The sequence below is a fragment of the Phyllostomus hastatus genome, unplaced genomic scaffold (assembly GCF_019186645.2).
Source record: "Phyllostomus hastatus isolate PE091 unplaced genomic scaffold, TTU_PhHast_1.1 phas_scaffold_182, whole genome shotgun sequence".
NCBI classification, from domain to species: Eukaryota; Metazoa; Chordata; class Mammalia; order Chiroptera; family Phyllostomidae; genus Phyllostomus; species Phyllostomus hastatus.
Genome location: NW_025334013.1, coordinates 6,917,605 through 6,943,324, shown reverse-complemented (window position 1 = coordinate 6,943,324; position 25,720 = coordinate 6,917,605). Strand labels below are relative to the sequence as shown.

The 25,720-nt window shown below is 59.8% G+C and overlaps 1 protein-coding gene across 2 annotated transcripts; it reads right to left on the bottom strand.

The window, feature by feature from the left end:
* Nucleotides 1-161: 161 nt before the first annotated feature.
* MFN2 (mitofusin 2) lies at nt 162-25,720 on the bottom strand. 2 transcript variants are annotated; one of them, XM_045858932.1, is made up of 20 exons: nt 25,502-25,720; nt 23,979-24,116; nt 23,509-23,594; nt 18,647-18,825; nt 15,587-15,722; nt 13,741-13,903; nt 12,948-13,072; nt 12,202-12,310; nt 12,009-12,116; nt 10,816-10,969; nt 10,508-10,575; nt 10,258-10,379; nt 8,800-8,926; nt 8,293-8,397; nt 7,921-8,023; nt 7,291-7,511; nt 6,471-6,626; nt 4,890-5,086; nt 3,489-3,623; nt 162-2,183 (listed from the first exon to the last, which is right to left on the bottom strand). In XM_045858932.1, the coding sequence occupies exons 4-20, from the start codon at nt 18,819-18,821 to the stop codon at nt 2,114-2,116; spliced, it is 2,274 nt and encodes a 757-aa protein (XP_045714888.1). In that variant the 5' UTR covers nt 18,822-18,825; nt 23,509-23,594; nt 23,979-24,116; nt 25,502-25,720; the 3' UTR covers nt 162-2,113. The 2 variants fall into 2 exon arrangements, with proteins under 2 accessions (XP_045714888.1, XP_045714889.1); XM_045858933.1 differs by lacking the exon at nt 23,509-23,594.

Here is a 25,720-nt window from a genome sequence, read left to right as displayed (position 1 = left end):
TTCTGAGAGTATCAGATTTCTTCTAAGAGTGAGCAGTCCGAGGGCGAACTGTGGAGGGAACTTCCCCTCGGCGAAGCTGACATCACCTTAGGCCACGGACCTGCGGGCCAGCGACGCCACCACAGGGAGTCCGCAGAGCAGCGACCTGAGACGACCCCACGGAGGGCTCCCAACCAGCTTTATTTCAGTTTCCGATATGATCAGCATCGACACGGAAGTAATTCAGGCCAACACGTCATCTTAGATGCGTGTCTCGCCCCCCGGCGAACACACGCACACACAGAAAAAGGTCAGCAGCATCGGGTCAGAATGTCTCTGCGCCCCGCTTGTTTTAGAGTCTCTCCCTTGGTGGTGGTGCGCGTTTCACTTTATTCACTGCGTGAGTTCGCCATTCCGCACACTGCCCAGGGGCTACATTCAAAACAATTCACGTTTAGTTATACTAAATATTTTTTTCCCAAAAAGCACAAAATTCATTGGAATTGCGAGACAGCAACTGCTCCTGACGTGCTGTGAGGCGACCGCCGCCCAGGCCCGCAAGCACTCAACTCGGGGACACCCGTCCCTTAGTTGCTCACGACGGGGCGGGCCGAGGGCTTGCAGGACCAGCAGGGCCTAGAGAGGCCACCCACTCGCATCCTGGCGCCAGAGAGCAGGTGGACTCCAAGGAACAGGACGAACCCCAGCTCTCTGCCTAAGCCCTGCCGCTTGCTGGGTGAGGCTGCCTGTTTCTAGCGCGTTCTCTGACGTGTGCTGCAACAGCTGTCCCCCAAAGCTGCTTGCCCAGAGTGCTAACCCACTGGAGACAGGAACCTGCCCCTGCTTCAACCAGTAACAACCCCTAGACCCAGACCCAACGGTGGAAACGTTTCCCAGTTAACAGGCTACGTGCGTGTGGGTCGGGGAACCTGGGGATTGGGGAGGGCGGGAGGCCGGGCCCCGGGGTGCCCACTCGGTGTCTGGGCCAAACGCAGTGCGAACGGCACAGGAGAGTGAGTCCAGGGGACAGGTGGCCAAGGGCAGCTTGGGCCAAGCTGGGGGTGGGGGCATGTCTTTTAAAGGGCGTAACAGGGATGCAACCAGGCTGGTGGGGTGGGCTCTCAGCCCCTGAGAGCCCCTACTCTGCACCGACACCACCCTCTCCGGCCGTCCCGAAAGGGGGCCCGCTCCTCTCAACCTGCCACCAACGTCCCCTCCCTTCCACCCTCTCTCCTTCTGCTACGTCCTCTGACGGTCAGCACCAAACCTCCTTTCGCTAACGATAAAGCCAGACTGTGCGGAACGAGGGACACGACGAAGAGCAGGCAGGCCGGTCCCTCCTCGTCATGGTTAACAGCTACCCCTCCAACCGCGCAAGTGTCAGGAGGGCACACGCCTACACACACACACACACACACACACACACGCACGACCCACTACGCTATTCTCACCACACTGGTCACCTCTGCAGCCCCGAGCCAACCCCCCACCCCACCCGCGGCACAGGGCCCGCCTCGCCTATAACCCAGGGCGTCTGTGCTGAGCCCGGCCACCACGGCCAGTCTGAGAGGCACGGCACTCGGGACAAAGCATGGAAGCTAAGGACGGAACTGACGCGAGCCCCAGGGCCTTCTGGGCCGGAGCCCGGCCAGTGCGCTCTGAGAAGCAAGCCCGACCACCCCCGAGGTGGCCCCTTCCGGTGTGGGGGCAGCGCTTGAGGAGCACAGGTACGCATGCGTCAGCATTAGTGTGGGCTGGAGCAGGTGGGTGCGCCTGACGCCCCGACAGGCCCGGGCAGGCGTTCTGCGGTGCTGGGAGACCCGGGACCCGATCGAGCGCTCCAGCGATGCTCGGTCGAGTGGCCCCGACAGGGCAGAGATGACGAGACTCGACTCCTCGGTGCCACGCTGGCCACGGTCTCCAGCGAGTCTCCGTCAGGGTGTGAGCCAGGAAATCTTCCTGCAGCGGCAGGCGAGGCGGGGGAGGAACTAGTGTGTGAGGGCCAGAGTGGGGTGAAACACTGGTGCTTTCATCCTCACGGGGGGCCAGCCAGGAGCAGGGCGTGGCTCGGGTGGCGGCCCCACGAGGCTGGTGGCGCCGCCCTGCCCCACGCGCGCCGGCTCCGGGCCGCCCACTATCTGCCGGGCTGCAGGTACTGGTGCACGAACATGTTGAGTTCACTGTCCATCCAACCGCCTTTATTCCTGCGGGGAAATGGTGATTTTGCAGTGGTAACAGCTGATGATAGGTACTATTAGCATCACATGCCAACCCTCGTTCTTGGCAAAACCCCCTCCCAAAACCCCCTGCTTACACACGAGGAGAGTGAGGCCCGGGGAGGTGACAGCGCTTCCTGCAGGCCTGACCCGCAGACCATGGCGGCCCCACCCTGGGCCCACGGGCAAGTCCACGAACCGGCGGGCACTGGTCTCCCTGCCCATCCGGTCTCAGGCTCGCCCCGTGCCCGTGGCTGGCAGGCAGCACACACTCCCCACACGCACCCCGAGAGTCCCCAGGGGGTGAGCGGGGCCCTAGGAACTGGCCGCCCCGGGTGGTGGGTGGGGAGGGCACGGGCAGGGAAGGGGAAGTCCACGTCCCCGGGGCTGGAGCTGGGCCCCATGACGCGGCCCCCAAGTGCTGCCGTGACGAGTGGGGGCAGGAAGCCCGGGGTCCCCGTGAGCTGATGTTATCTCGGCGGGGCCCGGGACCTCTGCAGAGCACTGTGACGTGAGTTCAGCGCTGCGGCTGTGTCACGAAAGCTCACGCCATCTTACAGGTGAGAGCAACGAGACACAGGAAAGCTCAGAGATTTGCCCGAACCAGACCCCAGGCCCTGGCTCCTCAGATCAAAACGCTCTCTAGCAAACATGGTTACGACAAAGACCCCTGGGCCCCAGCCCACGTCCCGCCGGGTGCCTGCCACCTAACCAGCTTCCTGTGGGCGAAAACGCCAGTGAGCCCCTCTCCGGGGCTCCCGGAGGGAGTGAAGGGTGCGTGGGCCTGGCCCGGGGTGCCCAGCAGACAGTGTCAGAGGGCACTGGAGCCCAGCACACTGCACTCTCCCCCTCCAGCTTCACCATTTCCCGGGAGGTTCCCGACGAGCCACTTAACCTCTGCGGCCCCGAGTTCCTCTCTAAAGTGGAGGCGACAGTGCGGCCCCACGGGGATGCTGGCGGGTGAGCAGGGCAGCCCCTGCCAGGTGCCCGAGACGCTGCGTTGAGAGGGTGCCAGTGAGCCGCGCCCTCCCAGTCCCACACGGCTGGCTTCCTCTGCTGCCACCACCACCATGAGGGCAAGAGCCGGGGGGTGCAGTGACTGTGTCTCGCTGAGCCCCCGGTGTTGGCACCGCACTGGCCACCCCGCCGGCACTTGGCAACCGTCTCACGCAGGAGCGAGCTGAGTCCCCAGCAGAGACGTGTGTCCGCATCAAAGACACAGACGAGCACCGGGGCCACCACGGCACCCACACCGCACACCGGAGCCCACTGCTGCGCCCGGGCCAGGCTCACCTGAGCAGTTTCGCTTTGCTCTGCAGTGAGTCGAGAACCTCGATCTTCTGGTTCATAGCGGCGATCTCCTGCTCCAGGTTCTCCCGGGTGACGTCGACTTGCTGGCACAGATGCGCAAACGTCCCCGACAGCTCCCTGAAGGCAGAGTCAGGGTCAGCCTGGCACGGCGGCCGTCTCGCAGGACGCCGTTGGTGGCTAACTCCGACCCGCCAGGGGCAGGGCAGCAGCCGAGCCCATCTGTCACATGCTGGTGGCTCTGTCCTGCCCCAGTCCTGATGGGCAGGACCCTCCCTACCCTGTGCTGAGACTGTGCAATCCCAACCCGCTCACGCACACACGTGCACACACACACACACACACACACACACAGCGTGCGGACCAGGAGCACCGGGCACTAAACCCCGGCTTGGACTCAAGACCCTAGGAATCAGCTCTTGGTGCTGCCACTCCTGGGCCCAATGGCAGGCAACAACCGACCACACCTCCAGCTGCTCTCTCTCCACTTCTAAGAACCAAATGCCAAGAAAAACGTCTACCTCCAGCCCTGACTGGTGTGGCTCACGGGCTGCGCGTCATCCCACAAACGGGAAGGCTGCCAGCTAGATTCCCGTTCAGGGCATGTGCCTGGGTTGCGGGCCTGGCCCCCAGTTGGGGGCACACAAGAGACAGCCGATAGATGTTTCTCTCCCTCTCTTTCTCCCTCCCTCCCCCTCTCTCTAAAAATAAATAAAATCTGCCCTGGCTGGTGTGGCTCAGTGAACTGAGCACCAGCCTGCCAAGCAAAGGGTTCGATTCCCAGTCAGGTCACATGCCTGGGTTGTGGGCCAGGTCCCCAGTGGGGGGCACAGGAGAGGCAACCACACACTGATGTTTCTCTCCCTTTCTCCCTCCCTTCCCTTCTAAAAAGAAAATCTCATGAATAAGTAAACACAATCTTTAAAGACATCCGTCTGCCTCTCAAGGGCTGGAGGAGAAAACGCAAGGCAAAGGGCCGGCCACGTCACGGCCAGCATCCACCCACCGCCCAGACCGGAGGGCCCACTCCCCCGGACCGGAGACGCACCCCGGAGAACGGGCTGTGCCTTAGAATTTAAGGCTGCACCCACAAGGCAGGCCCCTCGAGACAACCTTTAAAAACATCCTGCAGGTGACATCTCTCATCTTCCCACGTCCCCCTTCCTTGGGGAACCAGAGCCCTACTTGGTCCCAGCCCCGGCAGGCGCGTCCCTGGAGAGAGGCTTCCCTCCATCCCTGGCCCCAAGTGCGCCCTGCACGGCTGAGGGTCGGCGTCAGGTGACGTCGGGGCCCGGCGGTTTCCAGGCCGGCCTCGGAGGGGAACCCGGGAGGGGGAAGTCCTGCGCCAGGGAGGTGGGCGCCGGGCTCGGGGCTGCCGCGACTCACTGCTGGACTTGGTGGCTGCAGTTGGAGCCGGTGTAGCTGATGATGAGCTGCAGCTTCTCGCCGGCGTACTCCACAAACTGGCGCTTGAAGGCCCTCTCCTTGGCCTTCGTGGTCCAGGTCAGACGCTCGTAGACGTAGAGCAGGCCGTAGAGCCCGAAGGACAGGGCGATGAGCCGCCAGCCCACCGCCTTCCACACCTGCGGAGCACAGCGGTCAGCCGTCCCGGCCTCTGCCCCCCGACTGCCCGTCCGCTCAGCCTGTCCCTGCCCGGGCTGCCCCACCAGTCCTTGGTGCTGCGACTCAGAACGCCTTTCCCTGTCTCCTCCACCCCTGCTGAGGCCCACAGGGCAGGGACCGGCTCTAGGGTTAAAGGGAGGGAAATGCAGGTGTGCACACGTGACCCGTGACCCTCGACCGGCAGGGGGTGCGGCTAGGGCTGGAAGCACAGACCCAGCACACAGAACTCCCAGGCACCAGTGCGCTGGGGACACTGACGTGTCACGCCCCAGACCGCACTCCTCCGCGGGGGCTTCTCTCCGGGCCGGGAGTTGGGGAACTGCTGCGCGGCCGGGAGGTCGCATTCAACGAGCGCTGGACCTGGGGCCAGGAATCGGGGCTCCAGTGCTGCCCGCCGCCCTGGCTGCACGGCCCTGGGCAAGCCTCTGTACGCCTGTTTCCTCGAAAACCAGCACAACGGCCTCCGCCCCACTCCCAGGGCTGCCTGGGCAACACGAGACGGTGTACAGGGGTCCATAACCACCAGGCGCCAGCGCCTCAGCTGGAGACCCTCGGCCAGGCCACCCCTGCGAAAGCAGCAGAGCACACGCCTCTGCAGACCGGGAGGGACGGGGCCTCGCCCTCTCACCCTAGTCTCACCCGCTGAGAACGCCATTTCGCTAGTGGCATCCTGCCGCCACTTCTGTAAATCAGGTGCCCAGGATGGGGAGAACTTGCCCACCTCATCAGGAAAATTCACGGCGTAAGTTAGTCACCCCGGCTGCGGTGTCTCTCGGATCCGGAAGCACAAAATACCCCAGTGATCGAGAGGGTGGCCTGCAATTTCAGGCCTTAGGTGCAGAGGAAGGGGCCGTAAGCCCAGCAGATGGAGAGACAGGGTTCGGGGCCGGGCCTGGCCTCGTCTTAAACCCTTTCAAGCCTGCTCCTGACTCCCTGCCTACAAGTGAGGGGCTCCCGGTCGCGCCCCCCCCCCCCCCCGCCAGAACCCAGGCCTGTCCACTTCGCGGGTCCCTCCCTGCCCACCACGCGGTGCAGCCCCACAGAGGGAAGAACGCTGCCTGAGAGTCAGGCAGGGCCAGAGTCCAAGCCCTTGCCGGTGTCTTTGGCAAGCTAACCACAGGCTTCCCTCATCTGCCCAGTGGGAGTGGTGCCCCCTAAATGCCGGCCGAGCGAGACAAGGCAGCGGGCACACACACGGGTCAAAGGACCGAGGCCGCGCGGCTCCCTGCAGACCGGTGACGAGGGCAGGGACTGGTGGCGGTGAAGACGCTGTGCCAGCCCAGGGGCCACCGGTGCCATGCCCTACTGCCCCCCAACCCCGCCCGAGCGGGACTTGTCACTGACCACTCCTCCAACAACCAGGATGCCCATGGAGGTCCGAGACGTCAGGGAGGCCAGGCCAGTGACCATGGAAACCATGAGCTCCTCCTGGGTGAGGGAGCCCTGCGGCAGGGGGGGCATGCTGGGGTTGGCTGGCGTCAGGGGGACGGGACGCTGGACCTGAAGAGAGAAACCGGGGGAGGGGTGAGAAGAATGGGTCTCATTCAACGGAACCCTACGTGACCCTCCAGGTCGGGGGTCCCGAAGCAGGGACAGAGGCGGCTTTTCAAGTTCCAAAGGCCTAACAGGGGACAATGGACTTTGCAAGTTGCAAAGAGGATCTAAGCCTCATAAGAGACCTGCCAGCCCAAAGGCGAGCATGGTGGGCGCCCCAAACCATGAGCCGTGGCCAGCCTGCACCACTCCAGCGCCCCCCAGTGAGGACGCACACGAACAGCAGTCTGTGTGACGACTGAGGGGGCTCGGGGGGAGCTGATGTAACACCTGGGTGGTAAAGTGTCACAAGGAGAGACTTCACGTCATCTAGATCTAAGTTACATGTTATAACGGGTACTTGAAAGTAATTAATACAACTTAATAGCACTAATAGTTGCTTTAACGTGCATTACAAAAGACCACGGCTAGCACGCACAGTTTCACAAACACTGGTGGTCAGGGGAAGACTAGCTCGCTTTGGGGGAAACCTGGGCCGGGGTGCACCGTGGTGCAGGGCGGCGGCACATGTGCCGGGGCTGCTGGCCGCTGGAACCCCTTCCGGAATGCTCCGCGTGTCTGGACACGCAGACCGACCTCCCGCACCGCCACGGGCAGGGCCTGTGCTCGCCTGGTCGTTGTAGCCCATCAAGGCCCGGCGGCTGCTCTTGGGGCCCAGGAACCTGTTCACCAGCATGGTCCAGCCGAGGGAGAAGTGGAACTCAATGTCCTCCTGGAAGTCGGCACACAGCTTGTCGCAGTTCAGGTCGTAGCTGAGGGAGAAGCACTGCCGCGGGACCAGCAGGTCGATCTGACTGCGTGCCGACGCAGGAAGGAGGGGTTTCAGGCCGTCTGTCGGGGAGGGAACGGGGGAGGTACCTCAGCTCCCCGTACGCCATGGCGGGGCCGAGCTTAGAGAGGGAGCCGGCTGGCAGAGGGTTCTGCCCGGAAACCAGGCTGCACTCGGGGCCAGCGAGCCAGCTCCCCCCCGACACAGGCCTGGGCTCTACCCCTGCTAACGTTTGTGCCTCTCGTGGACCGAGGAGCAGGCCACACTCTCAGGGGTGACAGCCCTGTGTGGTAACAAAAGCCGGCTCTGAGGTCTGCATGTGGAATGAGCTGACGACATCCCCCAGAACCTGAAGGTACTGAGCTGACTCATGACAAAAGGTGACAGATAAGCAAAGGTCACTGCTGCAGCCTGGCCTCCGCGGGCGAGCTCCGGCAGCCGCGTGCAGCCCCGAGTGCCCCGCGCACTGACCTATCATCTCCTGCTGCATGGTCTGCAGGGAGCTGGTGATGGCCGTGGAGCAGCGGTCGGACATGTTCCGGCCCAGCCCTTCCTCTATATGGCGGTGCAGCTCCTGCAACCAGAAGAGAGATTGAGGGGAGCCGCACCCCCGGCCAGGACTTCCTTCTAGGGGGCCAAGGGATGGGGGGTCCGAGGCTGGCCGGCCTGCACCCGCCAGGCGACCTCCGAGAGCCGAGTGAGGCCTGGGTCTCCTCTCCCGGCGAGGGGCCCTGACACAGACTCGCAGGGGCTGGACTGCGGTGTTTGCAGATTCCCCCCGGCAGCCAGAAGGAATGGGGGGGTAGGGGGGGTCAACCCGAGTGCTGCAGCCTAATGACTCACATTCTTGTAAACCTTGAGGACGACGGGAGAAGGGTGGAAATCCATCTGGTACTCGTCTACCAGCACCGACAGGCGCCGGATCTCCTCGGCCATAGCCGTTGACACCTGCGGAAGGAAGCGCAGAGGTCCCGAGGAAGAACGCGGCTCAACCCTGCGGCACCGCCCGCACCTCTCCGACGGAGGTGCCGTGCGCCCTGCCCCCGAGCCGGCGGTTTCCTGAGCTCGGCGGTGCAGTGGCAGCTTTAGAGGCGGAAGAGAGTGAGACTGGCTGACCGAACACTCATCTAAGATCAGAGAAGGGGTCCAGGAGGGGACCTGCCCAGGGCCACACCCTGGAACGGGGAACCCAGGGAGGACTCTGCACGCCTGAGTCAGGGCCGTGGGTTCCTTCTGGGAGGCCGAGCAGTCCCTACGAGGAGGAGGAGCGCGCCTCTCCTCCTCTCCGGCACCCTGGACTCGCCTCTGATCTACCCTAGTCTCCCCGCATGCCTCCCCCTCGTCTCTCACCTGCCGTTCGACTTCCTCCGTGATCTGCTTAATGCGCAGTTTGTAGTCCTGTGCCAGGAGCTCCAACTGTTTGTCAATGAACCTCAGCCGCTCCTGCCGCTCCTCACGCATGTCCAGGCAGTAAACCCTGAGAGCAAGCATGCCGGTTACAAGACCCAGGCCCCCACTCGACCAGGCGGAGGAACAAGAGGGGCTCCAGAAAGCCTGCGTGGGCCGAGGCGGTGGTCCAGCCGCAGCGGGCCCTGGCAGTCTCACCCGCACACCCAGGTGGGTGCTCGCTCCCTCTCTGGGCGTGAGAGAGAGACGGGGTGGCCACTCACTCACTCACTCACTCACGGCCCTCTATTTGGAGGACGTGGTAGTGCCAGTGGGGGAGGCGCCCTCACGGGGGTTAGGACGAGTTCTGACAACTAACACGGGAAAAACTGCTCAGCCCTAGAAGCCTGAAAAACCCACGCGGTCTGAAGTCCTGTGAGGGTCGGGGGAATGGAGTTCCAGCACGGACTGCTGGGTTTAGGTGTTTCAGGAAGACACAGCAAAACTGGGTAAAACTAAAAACGTATATACCCCAAAGGGAACAGATCCACCTCCAGGAATCGTCCCAGAGAGGCACGTACGCATGTGTGAAGGGGACAGATGAACTAACTGGTGAGCACCACAGTGGGCTTTGCAGTAGCAGAGATAGGAGCCCTCCCATCGGCCAACGGGAAAACGAGGCATTCGCAGCTCACGGGGGAGGGCTCCACAGCAGCGAGTGTCAGGACACGCACATGCACGCACACACATGCGTAAGAGTGAAGGGCCGCAGCACACACGGAATGCCACGTCTGTACGGTCAGAGCACGTGCAAGGCGGTACTGCATACTCTTCAGGGTTTACGGAAAAAGTACTTTTTAAATGGACGACAGCACAAATTCATGGTCACGGCTGCCTCTGAAGAGTGAGCAGAGTGACCCTGGGTCAAGGGGCTGACGAATCAAAGGTACTTAATACTTTTTCTGTTTTATTTTAACTTAAAAATAGCATGGAGCAAACACTGTGAACTCTGTGTGGTGGAAGCAAGGTGTTTTTATCTTATTCTCTACACTTTCCTATATTTTAATCTCTCTCAAAAAAAAAAAAAAACCTCTTTTAAAATAATGGGTTCTGTCTGCTTCAGGCTCCGAGAACAGCTGTGGTGCTCAGGGCAACCTGGGCCTGGCCTCCAGCATGCACTTGTGGGGGGGGCATCACAGGGGGCGGGCCGCACCCCAGAGGGACAGACACCAGCGGCCCCCTCACCAGGCTGCTCCCTGTGATTCCAGTGTGGCCTGGCGGCTGGGGAAGGGCACCGGCATGGGAACCCAGAGACTTGCTCTTGGGGGGTGGGGGGGGAGCTCCACCAGTGGGCCGGTGGCCCCCGGCACCCCCCGCCCCCCGCCCCCCCGCACCTGGCCCGGCCAAGGGCCCGGTTCTCACCGCTGCTCCTGGGCCGCGACGTGCAGGGAGTCCATGATGAGGCGAACTGCCTCTGCGATCTGCTTGGCCCGGACCGTGTGCTGCTCAAACTTGGTCTTCACTGCAGACTGGGAGATGCATTCCTGAACAGACAAGGGGCGCTGAGGGGGGCCACCAGCCACGGGCCAGGCTCTGGTTCTCAAGCCGGCGACATGGCTGGTGACAGCTGGGGAAGCCCAAAAGCACCAGGGACCAGAATCAGAGGACTCACCTCAAACCTCCTCTCAAAATTCTGAAACTCAAGCATCCTCACTTGAAAGCCTTCCGCAAGAGCGCCCCCTAGGAGAATTGCACAACATTAATCTGGAACTAAGGGCAGCGGAGGAGAATGGTAAAAATCCACAGAGCCAAGCCTACGGGGAACTTGGCTGAACAGAGGCTGGGGGGCAAAGAGCTTCTCACTCACTCAAGGCTCTTCCCACCACCCCCCGTCTCAGAACTACTTTCTACCGGCTGCCTCAGCACGAGAGCAAACATCTCAAACATCGGGGAAAAGGAGGAAGTCTGCCCCATCGTCACCTCCTTCGGGCATGCCCTGGGCCTTCTGGATCCTGGCGTTGAGCGCCTCCTTGGCAGACACGAAGAAGATGCGGTCTCCGGCCTGGCCTCGATCCACCACGCCCAGCTCATCCACCAGGAAGCTGGTGCAGCGCTCCATGTGCTGCCGCCGCACCTGGGGCCCAAGCAGACGCGTGGCTGTGAGCAGGTGGGGAGAGCGGCCCCTCAGGGGGGAGCCCACGGCCCCCGACTGCTGCTTCTCTACCAAAGAGGTAACGTGCCCTGGCCGGTGCGGCTCAGTTGGCTGGGTCACTGTCCTGTAAACCAAAAGGTCCCGGGTTTGACTCCCGGTCAGGGTACGAACGAGAGGCAACCGATCCATGTTTGTCTCCTTCTTTCTCAGTAAGCACGTCCGTCCTTGGGCGAGGATTAAACAGAAAAGGCAACACTCGCGTACGGTTCAGTATTCAAAAGTATACACAGTGAACCGCCTCCCACCACCCCTGCACTCTTCAGGTGTGGCCTGCCAAAGGTGTTTTATGTATATGGAAGCAGAAACGCTACAACACGCCCCAAACCACCTCCTGTGGGGGGCCACACACTGTCTCCCTTCCGTGCCCCAGCAGGAAGGAGCGGGAGTTGAGAAACCTAAACCAGGCTCCGCCGTGACAAGCCGAGTCCTCCGGGGCTTGTTTAGGAAAGCCACAGGGACCGCCACACAACCCCGTCCAGCTCTGATGCCCCCGGGCTCTGCTCCTAGAACTCCCAGGCGGTGACAGCCGCTTGCGGGCACCTGCCACAGGCCAGGCGCTCTCCTCGATGTTACGAGATTTTTTCCTCGCTGTTACTCTATGACATCCATCGCACAGGTAAGGAATTTACCAGAAGGGTTAAGGAGTTCATCAAAGTCACACTGCCCATGCCCGCCTGCTGACTACACACTCTGTCATCCCTTGTCACCAGTCTGCGACTCCTTTTTGTCTCATTCCACACATGAACCTATTATTCTCCGCTCTTCTTTCCAGCTTCCCTCCTGGATGTCTTCCTAAAGCTGAGCCTGTTCTATGACGATTAACTCTTTATGAACCAAAGTGAGCACTGGCCCCAAATAATCGCGCTGCTAATATGGTGGGGATGCTTTTCAGACGCACAGGGGGGCTGGGTCCACACGGCGGGTGGCAGCCCCCCCAACTGCTGAATAAAGAGGCACCGACCTCCTCCATGTACTCGGGCTCCGAGGCGGACGCGTCCCAGCGGTTGTTCAGGATGAAGATGTTGGGGCGGGACAGGCGCTCGCTCACCTTGTGGAAGAACTGCTTTTCCTGGATGGGGGGGGAGGGACCTCAGTGGGGAGGGGCCGAGCCAGCCCAGGCCCTGGGAGTGTGGGGAAGGCAGAGGAGGGGTTACCGTCTGCATCAGGGTGGACTCCGAGTTGGCCACCAGCACAAACACATCAGCGTCCAGGCAGAACTTGTCAATCCAACTGTCCAGCTCTGTGGTGACATCGATGCCAGGGCTAGAGGTGACAGAGGTAAACCAAGATCAGGCTCAAGACCATGCGCCCTGTTCTTCCCGCTTGGACAGACCAGAGGCAGCTGAGCAAAGGAAGGAGACGGCCGCAGAGGGGATAGCACTGGGGCCTGCCATCCCTCGGTAAAGGGGTTTTACTTTGCATTTGCAACATTCTGCCACGCGCATCTATCATTTTACGAAAACACAACCATTTACGCTTTCACTTGGAGACGAACGGTTAAGGGGAGTGAGCCCCACGGGCACTACAGTGCCGGGTTCCTTGGTGCAGTGCAGCCCGCCCACAAAGCGGGAGCCAAGCACACTGCTCTTCGACGGAAATGAAGTGCAGCACGGACCCTACCGCCCCCCCCCATTACACTGGGTCGGGGCTTTGGCTGCCCTCCTATCCTGCTTTACAGACCACCACCGGGACATCATCAGGCCCCGATGCCAGTGGGGACAGTCACTAGATGCTGGAGAGACCCCACGAGGCAGGAGGATCTGGTGGGGCCAGTGCGAAAGGCAGTGTCACGTAAGCGGAGCAACGACACGGCCCGGGGGACGCTGGCTCGAATGACCAAGAAAGAAGACACCCAGTCCCCCCCGCCCCCGGTGTCCCAGGGAGGCCCCTCCCCTCTCACCTGTCCATCAGCACGAGGTCGTCCTTCAGCAGAGGGCACTTGGAGTTGGGCCACATCACGCTCACTAGGCTGCCGGCGTGCAGCTGCTCGTCCTGGTGCAGGGCGTGCGCCAGCTGGTTCACGGTCTGGTGGGAGCAGGGAAAGGGGTTCAGGGCCAGGGACCAGCCACCAGCCAGATTCCCCGCGCTGCCCGGTGCGGCGCAGTGGCCCGAGACAGCCGCCCACCCTGCCACCCCTTTCCCTTCATTTCACACATTACAAGTCAAGGGCTGGGAGTCGCCAGTCAGAACCAACGATCCTTCACTCCTTTACTAAGCTTCTTCTTAGATACCGTCCTAAAGCTGATGGTGTTCTGCATCAATTCTTTATGAACCAAAATGAGCATCTGGCCCCAAACAAAAATGCAACTGGCTCTGAGAGGAAGTAAAATGCACAAGGCCCAGCTGGTGCGCCAGAAGCACAGAGCCAAGGCAGGAAGCGCTCTCTGGCAACGTCCCCAAGAAGAACAAGGCACATGCTCCCTTCATGGGAAGAGAAAGCCAGATGGCCTGCTGGGCGATCTGCAGGAACCCAGGACTTCCGGTTCCTGGTGCTCCGGTTTCTGACCTACCACCCCCCCCACCCCCAACGCCTCCTCCACAGCCAGGGCACAGGGCTCCCCACGGTCCACCACTGGGGCCCCGCCCTCTCCTTGGAGGTACCATAGAGCTGCTCAGGTTAGGCCCACACTCACCCGCCAGGGTGCCCTGGGTGAAAGGTGGGTCTCCACCCCAGTCCCTGCACAGCCCCTCACCTTGATGCTCCTCTTCTCCTCGGAGCCCTCGGTGAGGAGGAAGGCCTCGTGGCCATCCGTGCCCTCCACCCGCAGGAAGCAGTTGGTGGTGTGGCCGATCCCGGAGGGCAGAACTTTGTCCCAGAGCATGGCGTTGATCACGGTGCTCTTCCCGTTGCTCGTCCTGCGGGACGGAGAGCCTGGCGGTCAGCGAAGCCGCCAGCGCCTGCGTCCGGGCTTTCACAAGGAAGTCGCCAGCCTGGGGGTCCAGAGTCCTGTTCTCTGCAGCGACGCCGGTGCCCAGACGGGCAGGGGCGCGCCGGGTTTGTGAACGTGGTCGGACAGGCCCCCCAGCCTGTGCTGGGCTGCACCCTGGTTCATCACTGCAGACCACCGCGCACAGGACTCACACCGAGCGGTGCCAGCATGACGGCACCTAGCTTGTCCCTAGAGAGACCTGCCACCGACCGTGAGCCCCTCAGCACCACTGTGGAGACCGCCTGAAGGAGACCCGCTCCTTCCATTTGAAACCGCTGACATCCCCAGTCTAAGAGACCTCGGCTGAATGACCCAACGTCCCTGGTTTTCCACAAAAGGCCTGTTTGCCGTCCTTCTCCCATGTGCTGCCATGGGCTCCCCCTCCCATGTGAAGTCCCACTGCATCCATTCCAGCTGCTAACTGCCGGCAACGGGGAGAAGGTGGCAGCGCCCTTGGCTGCCACGCCCATTTCCAGATGCTGGTGCCCGAGAGCAGCTCCGCTCGGCCGCGGCACCACGCTGCCGTCTGCCGTCGGAGGGAGAGGAGACCAGTGCTGGGGGGCGTGGGGAGACTGAGCGCCGCACGCTGCCCGTGGGAACGTAAAACAGTGAGGTCGCTGTGGGAAACGGGACGCAGGTTCCTCAGAAAGTTGAAGACAGAACCACCGTGTGACCCAGGAATTCACGGCTGAGCACCCACCCAAGGGGACGGAGGGCGGGGCTCAGGCAGGTGCCCGTGCGCCCGCACTCAGAGCCGCGCCGCGCCGCTCACAGCAGCCAGAGAGCGGAAGCAGCCCGCGCGTCCGCCGTGGACGAGGGGGTAAGTAAGACGTGGTGCGCACGCACACACACACACACACACACACACACACACACACACTCGCTGGATTATTATTCATCCTTAACAAGAAAGGGGATCCTCACGCACGCTACGACATGGATGGACCTTGAGGACGTCACGCTAAGTGAAGGAAGCCAGTCACACAAGATGAGAACCGTGTGTCCCCCCTTACATGAGGTTCCTAGACAGACGTTCACAGAGACAGAAGCAGAGCGGCGGTTACCAGGGCTGGGGGCGGGGGACAGGGATTACTGTTCAATGGTCACAGTTTTAGTTTTGCGAGACGAAGAAGCGCTAGAAATGGACGGTGTGATGGTCGCACAACAGTGTACACGTATTCCATACCACTGCACTGCACACTTACAAATAATTGTGATGGGCCCGGCTGGCGTGGCTCAGTGGACTGAGCGCCGGCCTGTGAACCCAAAGGTGGTCAGTTTGATTCCCAGTCAGGGCACATGCCCGGGCTGTGGGCTGAGTCGCCCAGCAGGGGGCGTGCGAGAGGCAACTGATGGACATGTCTCTCGCACATCAATGTTTTTCTCCCTCTTTCTCCCTCCTTCCCCTCTCTCTAAAAAATAAATAAAATCTTTAAAGAAAAAAATAACTATAATGGTAAATTTTATGTTGTATATTTTGCTATAAGTAAAACTTAAAAAATAAGAAAAGCGCCTTGGGGTGCAGACTGTGGTCCTGCCAAAGTGTCTCCCTCCCCCCCCACCCCCCCCAGCTGAGAAGAAGGAAGGCGTGAGAGCTCCAAGGACTCACCGGCCAAAAAAAGCCACTTTCATGTGCCGCCGGGCCAGCACCTCGCTGATGCCCCTCACTTTGGACAGGTAGCCTTTCACGTCCAGAACCTGCTCTTCTGTCGTAACAGGGTCCAGCTCTGCATTCCTGTAGGTGTCTGGAGGTGGAGATGGAAAGTGGGTCAGCGCCCGGTGTCAGGCAGGAGCTCGCTGTCACAGGTCTGGAAGGGACAGAGCGCCCGCCGCGGCTCCCTGCTGTTGTGGGTTGAGGTGCAGGTCCCCTGCCACGGGGCCCCGCTCCAGGGCCAGGATGAGCTCTGTGACCTCAGGCAAACGAGCCCTTCTGGGTCTTGGTTTCCTCGCCCTTGGAACGGAGACAGCAGTACCTACCTCGTGTGACTATCGCAAGGATGAACGAATGAAAACACAGCAAGTGCTAAAAATGGTGGCTGGTGCATGATGAATACTCAAATATTAACTGCCATCATTGGTATGTTTATTACTTAGCGAACACATGAAGTTCTCCATTCCGGGCACCGTCCTGATCACTTTTCAAACACGGCACCCTCTGCCAGTCTCCGAGTTAGCGAACGGCAGAGCAGGGAAAGGCAGGCCTGGGCTCCAGGCTCCTGGCCGACCTGTGCGCCTTCCCAGGGCCCTTCCTGGTGAGGCCCTGCCTCCTGCTCCCACGGGGTCTCCTGCCATCCTGCTGCTTCACGCCCCACCTCGCCCCGTCTCCACACTCACCGTGCTGCCCCGGCCCCTGACCCCCACGCTGAAGAATGAACGCACCGCCTTGGAGCCCCTCTGGTTCACCCCCACTTAGCCTCAGGTCTAGCCTGGACTGCACAGGCCCCAGGAAGCCTGCCCCCACGACCTGAGTCGGGCCCCCTGGTCTGGGCTCCCACAGCTCTCTGCACTTCTCCCATCTCGGCACTCACCTCCCCAAAGTGTAATCATCTAGCTCACCCGCCTGCACCATCTGCCACCTGAGGGCCAGACCGCCTGCTCCCAGCGCCCAGCGCCGGCAGGCGTGCAGTACCTGCCGAGCGAGTGATCACTTACGAATATTTCCCAGTGGCGGATGAGTAACAAATGACGAGAGGTGGGAGCAACCGAGCGAGACCCTGCCCCACCCGCCTAGTACTTGCTCCAGGAAGGCGCCCCAGCAGCCAGGAGAGTAGACGGGAGTTCGGCCCCCAGCACACCCCTGCTGCAGTGGACTACGTACTTATGTCCCCTACAGGTGGCGTGCATGGTTACAGTGGCCTATGGAGGTGGGGCCCTCGGGAGGTCACGGCAGTGAAGGCCTCACGACTGGAACTAGTGCCCTTGTACGAGAGACCCCAGAGAGCCAGCCAGCTCCTTCTGCATGGAGGCTCCTTCTGCATGGGCCAGCTCCTTCTGGCTACGCACACAGTTACAGAGAAAAGACCAGAGTCTAGGGAGCTGGCCCTCACCAGACAACAAGTCTGCTGATGCCTTGACCTTGGCCTTCCCAGCCTCCAGAACGTCTGGTGTTCATAAGCCACCCAGTCTATGGTGTTCTATCACAGCAGCCCGAACAGGCTGAGACACTCGAGAACCACTGGGCTGACAGGCCCCAGCGCTGGGGACACTCCCACAGTATTCGGAGCACAAGTGGCATCTCAGACGCCACCCAGCGAGTCTCCCCTGCAGCTGGCGCCACGCTGTAAAACCTTCAATAGGCACTCGTTTGTCCGCAGCACCACCCGGGTAAGTGACTCAGAGGGTTAATCTGGGCCCCGGGAGGTGGCCTGGGAGGGCAGTGGCCTGGTCGGCCCCATCCCCACGTGCCCACTGCAGGAACGCCAAGGCCACCACTAAACAGGCAGGTAAGGAACTGGAAAAAATTCGATGACCCAACTCACAACTTTAAAATTCAGATTTTTAAATTTAACAAACATTTAGGAGACACTCTCTCTTGCATCAAGCGCCATGCTAAGGGCAGGGCACAGACGGTCCACTCTTGGTCTCGGCCTGTCGGGCAGCTACGACACGGCACCAGACTGGGTGGCTTACACTCGAGAGAAACGGGCTGCTCAGCTCCGGTGGCTGAAGGTTCAGGCCAGAGCGGCAGCCTGGCTGGGGGAGGACTGTCTTCCAGTCCACAGACTTCTCTCGGTGTCCTCACCTGGCGCAGGGGGTTGGGGCGCTCCGTGGGGTCTCTTTTGTAAGGGCACAAATCCCCACTCATGAGGGCTCCACCTCCATGGTCTAATCATGTCCCAAAGGCCCCACCTGCTAACACCACCACACGGGCCTTAGGGCTGGGGGGAACACAGACACAGACCACAGTACTGGACAGACTTCCTTGTCCCCAGGAGCAGCCTGACCCGTACACCAGCCAGGTGCCAAGCCACTCCAGTGGAAGAGAGAGGGAAGGGTGTCCCGGGGGCATTCCCACTGAACTTCTAGGGTTCTGCAGACTGGGGCCTGAGAACCCCTGGTCTCCTCGTAAGCGAGGAGACCCACGGCAGGCACAACTCTGCCACTGGGTCTTCACCGACAGCCCTGGGGCCTGGAGCCAGGTGCGCCTCCTAGAGAGGGAGTCTGGCCCTGTCTGCCGACGGAGCAGGGCCTGCGGGCTGGGCTCAGATTAGTAACTAGTGAGAAAGGTGCCAGTGACGCAAGTTTCCTATTCATAGTCCTGCTGCCTAAAAATACCAGAGCGCTCCCCGGTCAGGAGTAAACAACCCCCAGGAAGAGCCTGGGCTTTAGAGTCCGAGGCCCCTGGGTGAGCCCCGCGTCACTTGCAAAGTGTCGCACAACTCTCAAATCTCCACCTGCTCGTGTCTGAGATGGGGGTGAGGTTCCCCCACTCGTGATGAAACGAAACGGTGCACACGGAACCTTAACTGAACCCCCGTTTCCCTGGCCAACCTCCCTGGAGTCGACTCCACGTGCTCCCAAGCAGAGAGAGCACCGCGGACGGTGACAACCCGTCCGGGTGTGGGCCCCGTGAGAGCAGGGCTGTTCCTGCCCGCCCCCCCGCCCCCCCCCCGTCCCCGCAAGTCCCGCCACCCAGTGTGGGCCCGGCTCAGCGGGCTGCCCGTCTCACCTTCAAGGAAGGTGGCGCTCTCCTGGATGTAGGCCCCCAGCTGCTCAAAAATGCCATTGATCTTCTTCTTGGCAGTGACAAAGTGCTTGAGGGGAGAAGCATTCACCTCGGCCATGTGTCTCTTATCTTTCTTGACTGCGACAATGGAGTTGCTTCGCGAGAAGAACAGGGACATCGCGCTGCAAGAGAAGACGACGTGAGCGGACCCGCGAACACCCAGCTGGGGCCGTCCCGCTAGGGGTATGGCAGGGTGCGGGAGGGGGGACCGGGACCAGCCCTGGGGTCCGCCGAGCACGCGGGGCCCTCCAGGACCGGATCAGGGCCGCAGAGCCACATCCCAGGAGCAGGAAGGGACCTCTCAGGACACTAGGCCCACAGCGTGGGCACCCAGACCCCGGAGCCGGGCCCGAGGTCAGGCCTCGTGCTGGCGGCTCCCCGCCTGCTGAACAACGGCGGGCCCTGCCTTCCGCACCTTGGGGAGACGGGGAGGACGCGGGAGGCGACACACACACAGGAGCTCTCGTCTGCGTCTGAGGCAGTGAAGCGGGACAGAAACCCCACGCGTTTCCTGTGACCCGAGAGGGTGCGGACTACTGACAGCAGTGGAAGCCACGTGACGCTCGACGTCAGTGACTCCCGACGTCAGTGACTCCCACCACCCCCACCCTCTGTGGCCCAGGCCCGGCCAGCCCCGAGTGCTCACAGATTTTGGTTTGGGGGTTGGGGGCACAAGGAAGGGTGACCCTCAAGGGAGAGGTCCGTGATTTACTCACAGACGTTCACTGGTCTCTCCCTGCCGCTGTGTGCACAGAGAGAGTGTGCAGACTGAAGGCAAACGAACCCGCAACTCCACTGTGAACAAAGAGGGCTGGCTACACGGTAACTCTGACAAGCTCCGTGGTCGCAGGTAACCTCGTGATTTTTACACGCCATTTTAAGTACATTTTTCCAGCCCTGGCTGGTGTGGCTCAGTGGATTGAGCACTGGCCTGAAAACCAAAGGGTTGCCGGTTCAATTCGAGGTCAGGGCACATGCCCAGGTTGCAGGCCAGGACCGCAGTAGGGGGTGCTTGAGAGGCAACCACATATTGATGTTTCTCTCCCTCTCTTCTCCTCTCTTTAAAAATAAATAAAACTTTTTAAAAATATTAAAACAAAACATATTTGTCCTATATTTTTGCAAACATTAAAATTGTCATGGCTGCACTATAAATTACATCCGTATCCCCCTTTTGTTGGGTGTTGCCATATTTAAGTTATAGATAAATCTAATGTGATCAAAAAAATATACAGAAAAAGGAAGTCACCCCACAGGATGGTCTGATGACAAACCCCCGACTGGGCAGGCTGCGGTGGGCGGTCTGCTTCAGCGCCTCCCTGGGCTCGTCTTTGCCTGAACCCGTGTTCTCGGGCATCTAGGGCAGCACACCTCTGCAATCCTCCCATGGGGAGGGGCACGGCACACATCCGGGTGTCCGAGCGCCATCTCCATCCACTGCAGATGTTACATGTTAACTGTTCCGTCCCACCAATGCAAAAGAGGGATGCGTCTCTCCATTTTACTGTTCATCCAATCAGAGACTCCCCGGTTTTGCTCTCCCCACCCCCAACGACTAGTCTGCCACCAACGGATTTCACGCGGTGGTCCTCACGCCCCGTTGTCATTCCCAGCGCACGGAGAGAACCGCAGGAACGCTGCTGCCCACGGCGGGCGCACTCAGTCGCGCTTCGGGGCAGCCCCTGCTCCGGCTCTCACCCCTCCCGCACCCACTCCTGCAGGTCTGGGGGTTCTGACACAGACACCGCCGCCTGGGATAAGCCCTGGCCACCTTCGTTCACCACTGCAGCCCGTTCCGGCTCGGGCGGCACCACTGCTCTCACGCAATCACACACGCGTTTCCAGGGCCCACTTTGTTCAGAGAGCGGCAACGTGTCAGGGCCTGCAAGACCTGACGCCAAAGACCTAGGGACCTTTGGCTAACGTCAAAAGGGCAGACAGGTCGGAGAAGTGGCACCTGATGTGGCTGAGAACCTCTGGTCCCAAAAGCAGACCGCTCCTGAGAGACCCCACAGCATAGAGAGCTGCTTCCCCAGCAGAGCCCTCAGATCCCAGGAAGTCAAAGGAGAAAGGCCCCTTCGAGGATGAGGCACAGAGCGTGCAGCCGTGTGGGTGCGCCAGGCTACACCCTCCGGAACGCCCAGCACATTCCTGCCAACCCCGCCCTCTCCAGCAGCCCTAATCCCAGCGCCATCGGCCCTGCCCTCCCTCTGCCCCCACCCGACCAGCAGTCTGCCCTCTCCCTCTCTCTGGGAAAGAAAACAAGAAGGCATTGCTCATGAGTGAGCATATTTGAGAAACTTGCAAAGGGTGCCAAAGGGTGTTGAGTAAGCTCCTGAGATGCAGAAACACCTGGAAAAAGCAGATTTAGCGTAGTGCCTGAAAGCTGGCCCTCAGGAACTACCTATCCCAAAGAGTGGGCAGAAAGACAGACAGACCCACAGGGAAATGGGAACCCATGTGTTTTGCCTAGAGCTACGGATTACTCTGCACCATTAACGATTTCTGGGGAGACAGGAGAAGTGACTACACGTCCATTCCTCCCTTCCTCCGACTGTGGGGAGACTGTCTGAGCGCGGAGGCCACGGGTCAAGAGCTTCAATGAGAGAGGCAGCAGAGCCCTGGGAAGGGACACTAGGAAGCGGTGCCCCAGTCCCTCCGAAGCTGAAACGGAGATCGCGCTGAAACCAGGAGCACTGGGGCCCAGCACTGCAGACTGTCAGAGAGACGGAGACGCATGCATGTGAAAGAGGAAGGCCTCTGGAGGGAAGAAAGGGATCTGAGACGGGGCCTGAGGCAGCAGTGCAGGTGACAGGCTCTGGAACGACACACAGCACGACTGGGTGCAAGTCGTGCCTGGTCTATCTCTGGCTACATGAACTTGAGCAAGTACTGAACCTCACTCAGAGCCGTGGACTCTTCCTGTGCACAACGGCGTGATGCACGGACTGGGAAGACCGGCGATGACACAGCACCAGCTCAAAGGCAGCTCTGCACGTTACGTAAAGCAACAACAAACTCGCTGGCGAGATGACAGCACCCAGCCCTCGGGGAGGGCAGGTGCAACCCCAGGACACACCCACAGCTCCCCCACCTGCTGCCGAGAGCACGGAGGAAACAGGTCTGCTCAGGGGCGAGGCCCAGCAGCGCTCAGCCCCAGGAGTGACTTGCTTACAGGCAGCAGGTCCCCTGAGGCCAGCGGGGCTTGCGGAAGCAAGTGCTCTCAGGTTCTGGTCATTGTTTGGAAGCCCGAAGGATACGAAACCACAAGTGTTAGTGTTCAGTGAGTGCAAGATTCAAAGGCATGCACACCAGTGAGAGTTCAGTGGTTCGATGTTACAAGATCCACTGGGACTCCAGCTTGTCCAGGAGCTGACCTGCTCTAGCCATTGCCAACATGCAGCCGCATGCCCCGCCCCAAATGGCTCACACGGAACTTCTCACCCCTCCAAACTCAGGAGGGGAAACAGAGGTCTGGTTATTAACTCCCATCTGAGGTTCCATGTTTGTGTTGCACATGCTGCTTTCGGCCTGGACTCCTCTTTCTTTCCCTTTCACCCATTTGACTGCTACTGTCCTTCTAGACCCAACTCCAGTATCACCCCCTCCGTGAAGCCTTCCTTGATGTCTCCATGGAGGACCTGCAACCTTACCAGACATTTTGGTTCTTTACTGCGCTCCGTCCCCCTGTCTAATGTATGAGCTTCTAGAAAGCCCGTCTCTGGCACAGAGCACTGACCTACTTCCATTTCTACTTTCCTCCCCCACTACTGTGAGAAACATGGTTTGAACTATGAATACCTTCTTACCCTCCCATCCCTGGAATACACAAATCCACTTTTTTCTTAAAATGCAGCTTTTAACTAAGTATCTGTTTCTTAGTATTTGGAGCTCAGTGAGTCAAGACTTGAGCAAATGGTTTCAGATTCCAGAATTTAATCCTTCTGAAGAGAAACCCAGACATGCATAGGTGGTATGATGGACCAAAGTTGCAAAATATAAGCACACAAGCCAAGAAACCCTACTATCTTGAGGCTTTGCCTGCTGGCTTCCTAGCCTTCCAGAGTGGTGGGAGGCGGCCGGGTTCCTGTTCCTCCTCTGGAAAGCCCTGATAGTCCCTACTTTACCGCAGGGCTCACCGCGGCACGTGGGGCCGGCCCGCCCCCCAGGCGCAGCTGGGCCCAAGTCCAGCTCCAACACCAGCTATACACTGTGCTTCAAGATGTTGTAACTGCCGCAAAGTACTCTTAAAGCCACGGCTTCTGACAGTTCACAGCAGCCTTTCCCAAAGTGCGGTCCATAGCACCCTAGTGCGCCCAATGTTCTGCGTAGAATCAGTCTGCACAACACTATATGGACGCTTCAGACCCCTTCCACTGGAGGCCGTGAGCAGAGGAAAGACTCTGGGATGCAAGGTCTGTTGCAAAGACACTACTTTAACTACGTACTTAAAGCAGCCTTTCAAAAACATATCTGAAGAAACCTTCTTCTACGTAACAGGTTTCAAAATTCTGAGGGTCACACTTTGGCTCATGCATCCTGGCAGTCCCCCACTCCCACCCGAAGAACGGCTGGGGGCACAGCACTACTACAGGTTGTTATTACTGTTACCTTCAGACCAGAGCCAAACCCAACTCTAAACTGAAATTACCAGCACTCCAAGATAATCAAAAAGCTTTGCCTCAACCTCAGCTATTAGTAGAGAGGTATTAGGTGCCTCGGGTGCAGGGAGAGCAGCAGCAAAACTCACTGCACGGTGTGTCTGGACCCCAAGCGCAGTCCCTGGGTCCACACCACCTCCTTACCCAGATTTATGTACAGCAACTCCTAGCAGGGAAAATAAAACGGATCCACCGGATCGTCTGCTGGCACAACTGGAGCAGAGGAGAAGCTGAGAGATTGAAACAAATGAGTGTACAGGGTGGAGGAGGCAGAGCTGACTCGAAGAAGAGCCGTGATAAGGAGCCAATCTCTGCCGGGGCGAGGCGGGGGAGGGCGGAGCCAGCACAACAGAGAACACACGAGGGAGACTAACTCTTCGGAGCGCCCTGAGATCCCAGCTCCTTTTCACCTTCAACTAAGCTCTCTTGGCAGCCAGTGTACCCCCCCACCTCCGTGGAAGCAGAAAGGAGACAGGTTTTCAATACAGGCTGGAAAACTCCGGCTCTGTGCAAAGATGACCCACCCAAGAGGCTCGCTACTGGACGACTAACAGAGTGTGTCCCTTTCTACTCGACCCAGGTCCAGAGTTCCAGCCATCACAGCCACCACTTACTTTTTGGATGGTGAGAGGCCTTCACCAGGTGGGCACCGTGGACATGGCTGGGCCAAAAAGACAGAAGTATTTCCGTTCTCCTCTGTCCTGGCTCAGGTTGAGGTTGGCTACTGATTATGTTAACGCCACCAGTTCCAACTTTGGGAAGAAAAAAGGGACAAGTCAACAGACAGCAAAAAACAAAACAAAACAAAGCCAGGTGTGCAGAACACGTCTAATCCGGTACAAGGCTAAACAAACTCATCCCTGAGGGAGGCTGACTCAGTGAGGCAGGACGGTACGATCTGCGAAGTGCCCCGTGGGAAAAACCCAACCCGCAGGTATGCGGCCAATCCTGGGTGCGCACACACACATACTCAGTCCTGGGCCGGCCGGCCATGGGCTGGCCAGGAGCAGGGGCGCTGGCAGAGGCTGATCCAGAGGGGTGGGAGGTGAGGAGGGAGCACAGCCTGGCACAAGGACTGGGCCTGAGGGCTGTGGACCTGAGGACTCCAGAGAGAAGAGTAGGGATGAGAAGAGGAACTTAGTGGAAACCTATATGCGCCAGATATAAAATGTCTTAATTCTAGCCCTGGCTCGCATAGCTCAGTGGATTGAGTGCGGGCTGCGAACCAAAGCATCGCAGGTTCGATTCCCAGTCAGGGCACATGCCTGGGTTGCAGGCCACAGCCCCCAGCAACTGCACATTGATATTTCTTTCTCTCTCCGAAAATAAATAAATAAAATCTTTTTAAAAAGATTTAAAATCTTTTTAAAAAGATTCTCAATTCTGTGGTGCAAAGAGAAGCTTGGCATTCATGAGCTGAGAACGGAGATACCACCTCTCTCTGACTCCAAAGCTCACTTGTTTCAACCATGTGAGAGGGACAATAATCCGAGCCCTTTCTGGGAGGAGGGAAAGGGAGAAGGCAAGAGAAATGAAAAGAAATAGGGCAATGAAGGATGACAAGAGAGGGGAATGGGCAGTTGTGGTTTCATGCATCCAAACAGCGAATTATTCGGCATTCTCTGTGTGTCTTCTTTGTGAGTGCTAGGTCTACAGTTAGGGATAGGTTAAAAAAACAAAACAAAACAGACTATGCCCTCAAGGGGCTTACCGTCCTGTTTGAAGTCGAACAAGTACACAGACACCTATACCAGAGTGTAATCAATGCCCAAAGTAGGAGAGGTCGACGCAAGGCGCTACGGTGATGAACGCCGGCATTCATCCTATGCGGAGTAAATGCCGTCTAACATAAAGGGCTGGGTAAGAAATGGGGGAAAGGCAGGGGTTGAAATGTGGCGGTGAAGCCTGGGTAGGCGGGGGCGACAAGGAGCCTCAGAGGACCCCGCCTTGATTCCCGCCCCCTCCTTTCAGGGCCAAGGAGGGCTGGGCGGCGAGGCCAGAGAGTGGAGATGCCCGCCCCCGTGCCTGAATCTGTAACCTCAAGGATCCCAGCACCCCACCGGTCCGGGCCGGGGTGCCCAGGTCTCGCCGGGCTGGGCCGGGTCCATACCCACCACCCGGGCGTTCGCCCTCTCACCTTCACCTTCCCGGCCTCGCGGCCGCCATCATGCCGACAACGTCATCCGCGAGCGTCAAAGGAGAGGCGGAAGAAGGAAGGACGCGCGCGTCACCAGCCGCCGCGGGTTTGCTGTTGTGGCTCCGGTGAGTCGTGGGACTCCGGGCTCAGCTGGTTGGATCCTACAGCTTTTTATGAGTCTGAGGTCCGCCCGCTCGCGCCTGGAGAGGCGTCTCTGCG